General features: G+C 33.0%; 1 protein-coding gene across 1 annotated transcript; it reads left to right on the forward strand.

The window, feature by feature from the left end:
- The first annotated feature begins 416 nt into the window (after positions 1–416).
- Positions 417–3,314, forward strand: LOC129887097 (WRKY transcription factor 23-like). Its single transcript, XM_055962056.1, has 3 exons — positions 417–909; positions 1,179–1,325; positions 2,485–3,314. The coding sequence occupies exons 1-3, from the start codon at positions 488–490 to the stop codon at positions 2,873–2,875; spliced, it is 960 nt and encodes a 319-aa protein (XP_055818031.1). The 5' UTR covers positions 417–487; the 3' UTR covers positions 2,876–3,314.
- Positions 3,315–5,515: the final 2,201 nt, after the last annotated feature.

The following is a 5,515-nucleotide window of genomic DNA, read 5'->3' on the forward strand; positions in this document are numbered from 1 at the left end:
TATCACGTTCTTCAAGAAAACTAAGAAATGTTAGATATTTTTGGAGAATTGAATAGTACTTATTAAAATTTTAAAATGCTAATTTTTTTGAATTAAAATAACAATTAAAATGAGACTAAAAAAGCATTTTGATAAAAACTTACCCACACATGAGTTCATCCACCTTTGACAAAGGAGAGTTACCATAAAATTTCTGGACTTGTTTATATGATTACTTCTCGATCATAATTTGAACTTGTTAATAAAAATTGAGGCTCCAATCACAATTTACATTAACCTCTCTCGTAAGTGATTTAATTTTAAATGTGTATTAAGTCGGTGTTATAACCGGGAGAATCCGGTCAATGTTTTGTGTCCACTTTCACACAATCCCCAAATCCATATCTCTTAAGCTAAACGAATCGGAGTTTGAGTGTTGTCACTATATAACTCGCCCAATTATATTATCTGCTCTCTTCTCCCTCCCTTCTTGTGAGTGATTAAATTAATGAAAATGGAAAGCTACAAAGATATAAAAATGGAAGATCATCATCCAACGTATTTCTTTGATAATAATAATAATCACTCATTTACAGGGTTAATCTCAGATTACAACATAAATACATCGTCTTTGGGGTTCATGGAGTTGTTGGGTTTTCAAGACTTTTGTTCATCAGCTTCCGTCTTTGAGTTACCAAAAGAAGAAAACTCATGTCCTGCTGTTTATTCTGTATCTGAAGAAGAAGAAGTAAAGCCATCATTTGCAAGTGAAAGCCAAAATCATGTTACAAGTAATACTGTAACTGCAGGTAATGTATTGAATACGCCATCTACACCAAATTGTTCATCCATTTCCTCTGAGGGACAGGGGGATGCACCAGAGGGGGAAGTAGAGAATCATGACCAACAAAACACAAAGACTAAACAACAGTATGTTCACATTGCTTTTTTCACTTTAGCTAAAACAAACGCTATTTTTTTTTTACTTTTTTGTGTGCGAAACAAAAATAATCTGTTACTTGATTGATTATCTGAACTTTTACAAATACACTTTGTTTTTGAACTCTATTTCCCCTTTCTCTACGCCCAATTTTAAAAGAAAGCTACATATGAGAAAATTAATAACGTACTATTCATTCAGTCAGTTTGCTAATTACTACTCACCAATTTTTGGGGTTTGTGTGGGGAATCAAACACAGGTTGAAAACGAAGAAAACAGTTAATCAGAAGAAGCAGAAAGAGCCGAGATTTGCATTCATGACAAAGAGTGAGGTTGATTTTTTAGAAGATGGTTACAGATGGAGAAAATACGGTCAAAAAGCTGTCAAAAACAGCCCTTTCCCCAGGTACTATTTTTATCTAGTTCTTCTCAATAATTCCCCTTTAAACAGTATTCTTGTAACATAATCTAATAGCCAGATGTTCAATACGGGGCTACCTTCTGGAATCCCGGCATTAATTCATACGTACAATATATAATTTCTTGCTTTAACAATGGAGATGCTGGTGTGTGCTCAACTTTCTACTTAATTTGTGAAGATAGACAAACTATTTCCCCTAGATTCTTAACTCAAATAAAACATATTAAAAAATAAATATGTAAAATAAATATAATAGGAAAGAAATCATACTAAAAATAAAGAGAACATCATGATCAATTTCTCGCACGAGGACCTCCAAAATTCTTTTCCCAATTAAGGCTATCTAATAATTAGAATTGTACCACCACAATTCCAATTTTATACGGTGATCAAGAAATTATTGATACATTAGAATACTTTATTATTTTGTCATTTGTTTATATTAATGCAATATACATAGAGTATAGAAATAACTAATATTAGAAATTGTTTACATTCAAAACACTATATTAATTGTCGGGGTAATATAATTTTTTTAAAAAAATTAATTCTGTCTTTATTTAATAAGTGATATGATAAATATTTTTAATAAGATGTCCGTCTAATATGAGAAGCACTTTGTACATAACACTTCCCATGATGGTCGATTGTCTCTTTAATTTGTAGTTATTGAGGCATCTGCTATAAAATAAATAAATTAAACAGAGACTTTTCTTTTTTTGGTTTTTTCTAAAGTTCATGATTAATATTTGTATTCCTAACATTGATTTTTTTTTTGTCGTTTGTAATTCAACCAGCGATAGCTCTGATCAAATCAAATATTGTTTCATGGTAATAAATATTTCCAATTGTGGGTAATTACTTGTCAACTGCTGCTTGCCTTCTATAGGTAAAAAAGAATAATGAAATGCATGTCTATATTGGGAACTAAAAGATACTACTTCATTTGCAGATAGGCAAATTGTGTTTATATATCATATCATTGCAAAGGCTCTAACATTTACCACTATACAATTTGGCACGATTTTATGTTGTACTTCCAAAAGCTAGAACAAAATGTTGTATGATAAAAATACATTTATAAATTTCATCCTTACTTATTGCAATTTAGCTTTAGAACCTGACAATAGTACTATTGTTGCAGGAACTATTACCGCTGCACAAATGCAACATGTAATGTAAAGAAAAGAGTAGAGCGATGTTTCAGTGACCCAAGCATAGTGGTGACTACCTATGAAGGAAAACATACTCATCTAAGTCCCATGAATACGATGATGCACCGTCCTAGCTGCTATCCAATAAATCCAGTACTCCCTTCACCTCCCGCCTTTTCTCTGCCAATGCAGTTCAACATTAATCAGTCCTTCAACGACTTGACAAGTCCTAATTTAGCCATGAATAATCAGCTTGATCATGCTGCTTTTGTTGCACAAGGAAGGGGCTTATGCAGTAGTACCGAAATGCTGGGAGACCAGGGTCTTGATCTTCAGGATCTTATGCCTTCCGCGGTGCTAAAACAAGACTACAACAGATGATCAATGATGTATATAGAGGATATATATAATTAGCTAGTGTACTCGTACTTTTCGTATTTCTAATATATATATATATTCATATCGGAAATCTGAAGGGGAGCCTTGGAGTAACTGGTAAAGTTGCTGCCATGTGACCAGGAGGCCACGGGTTCAAGCCTTGGAAACAGCCTCTGGCAGAAATGCAAGGTAAGGCTGCGTACAACAGACCCTTGTGGTCGGGCCCTTCCCCGGACCCTGCGCATAGCGGGAGCTTAAGTGCACCGGGCTGCCCTTTTATTCATATCGGAAATCTCATGACTCTTAACAATGACATTTTCTGATCCTCTACTATATATGCATGTGTATACTTTTCTGCTCTGTCGTCCCTCCATTTCACTTTGTTTGGTAACTGTTTAATTCCTTATTGTTCCATTCTAAAAAAACGAAATATTTCTATGTTTTCTTAACGAGCATATATCTATGTGTGCGCTTCACACTTATCTTTACCTATTATGTTTGTTACTTACGTCTTCTTCGAGAAAATATATATGTGGAGGCCTAGGGAATGTTGTGTTCAATGATCATGAGCTTAAGGAATATCTATTACCATAGGGGACGTTCATTAAATAATTTACAACATTGCGTTTGTTTGGGAAAAAAGGGAGAAACCACCCTCAGGACATAAATTGGAGATTTTACGATGCCTCAAAAATAATAATTAAACTTATATATAATGTAATTTTTTTTTTGTATTAATCTATCGGTCTTTATATGTTACAACACGTACAATTTAACTTATTTACTTAAGTATAAAAATGTCACATTTTATGCAGGGTACTGGGTACACATAGGCCTGTGAAAGACGAGTAGGCAAGCACGTTCGAGTAACATTTATCGGAAATTGAGTTAATGCATTGCATTCTGAGTCACTAAAATTTTTAGCGGCATTTGCAGAGTGTTGGCTATAAATATCCATATTATATTATTGCTGCTAAATATAATATTGTGATAGTTATATTATTACCACTAAATAATTATCATAAAATTCTTTATTTATCATTGTGTGGTAATTTTATAGTATAAATTTCCTTTCTTATACTATCTATATAAGCTAAAACTCTTGATTTTCGTAACAGTTTGGTTGCCAAAAAAAAAGTAGCTTAGAAATTTTATGGGAAACTTACATAGATACACTCTAGTTTGCAATACAAATAGTTTAGGAGCTAATTACATAAATACACTCTAGTTTGCAATATTATGAATCTTATCAGATTTTGGTGTATTCAGATATGTTCAAATATATGTATCTCGGGATGATGTATTTTGTTCTAGATACATTGTATCCAAGTGCATTCACATCTATCTGGGATACATAGACAAATCTCGCTCGCCTTGCTCCCATCTCCTATATATCTGGTATCCCAGATACATGAGAAGATACATACATATACATGTATCTAGTGTGTATTTAGTGTGATTCGCATGTATCTGGGACACGTGACCATCTTGCTCGCCTCTCTCCCTATTATTAGTGTATCTAGTAGAAAAAATATATATATCTAAAGTGTATCATCTTCAATATATGGTAGAAATTTTTTAATAATTAATGATAAAATACATAGTTATTTGAAAGTATATGTATAATTAGTATATATGATATGAATGTATGTCTAATAAGGTAGTTTCTCCAAATTTTATAGTTTCTTCTTGCAGTTTGGAAGTTGAAGGCTGGTAGTAACTGCAGCCAAATCCAGTAGGCCCAGTTAGCTCATTTACGAGCTATTTATTCCCCTTGGATTAGAGTTGAAATACGATTAAGATTGGGCTAAAGTAGAAGAGACAGACTCCTCATGACCTCAAGTGCCCAACATTCTCAATAGAGGTGTAAATTATATTAATCAAGACTGCAACACTTATAGTTGATCTGAAAATCGTGTGAACTTGATCTAAAACAAATAATATAATTTTCTGAAAACTGCTGTATAGTTGATCTAAAGCGGACAATATTAGAAGTATATTCAAACTATTTATGCCAATAGATACCAAAAAAAACAAACAGAGGTAAGGAGAAGAAAAAAGGTCACTTGCATAAGTGAAATGACCCCAGTGAAATGGAAAATACTACTCCTTAATTACAACAACAAAATACCCAGTAAAATCTAATTAAATAAATTTTTCACACATTAAAAGAGAATTATAATATAAAGAGCACGTATGACCAAGCTCCGACAAACACCGAGCTGGCTTGACATCAAGAATATGACACCAGAGCTTAATTTAACCCCAAAAGCTAATTTATGAGTGAAGAATTGCCGAGTTCAAATAAGCAGAAGACCCGTCCATTCTCCAACATGATACTCTAACACACTCAAACACCACATACATCTTAACTGCACTTGCTATATCTAATCTTTCCCAAAGAAACATTAATCAAGCAGATGATCAATATCTCTGAGTAATTATAAAGTAATTAAACAGAATGGATAGAGAGTTCCCCCCTTTTCTTGGGATTTAATGATTCATCCCCTAGTTAATTAATATCAGGAGTTAACAACACATTAACAATTATCTTCATGACCTTAACTCTCATTTCTAAAGCCCAAATATAATCAGCTGTCTCTCTAAAAAGCCTCTCCAAGCCCATTGATGAACCACAATTTG

Source organism: Solanum dulcamara, chromosome 4 (assembly GCF_947179165.1).
Source record: "Solanum dulcamara chromosome 4, daSolDulc1.2, whole genome shotgun sequence".
Lineage (NCBI taxonomy): Eukaryota > Viridiplantae > Streptophyta > Magnoliopsida > Solanales > Solanaceae > Solanum > Solanum dulcamara.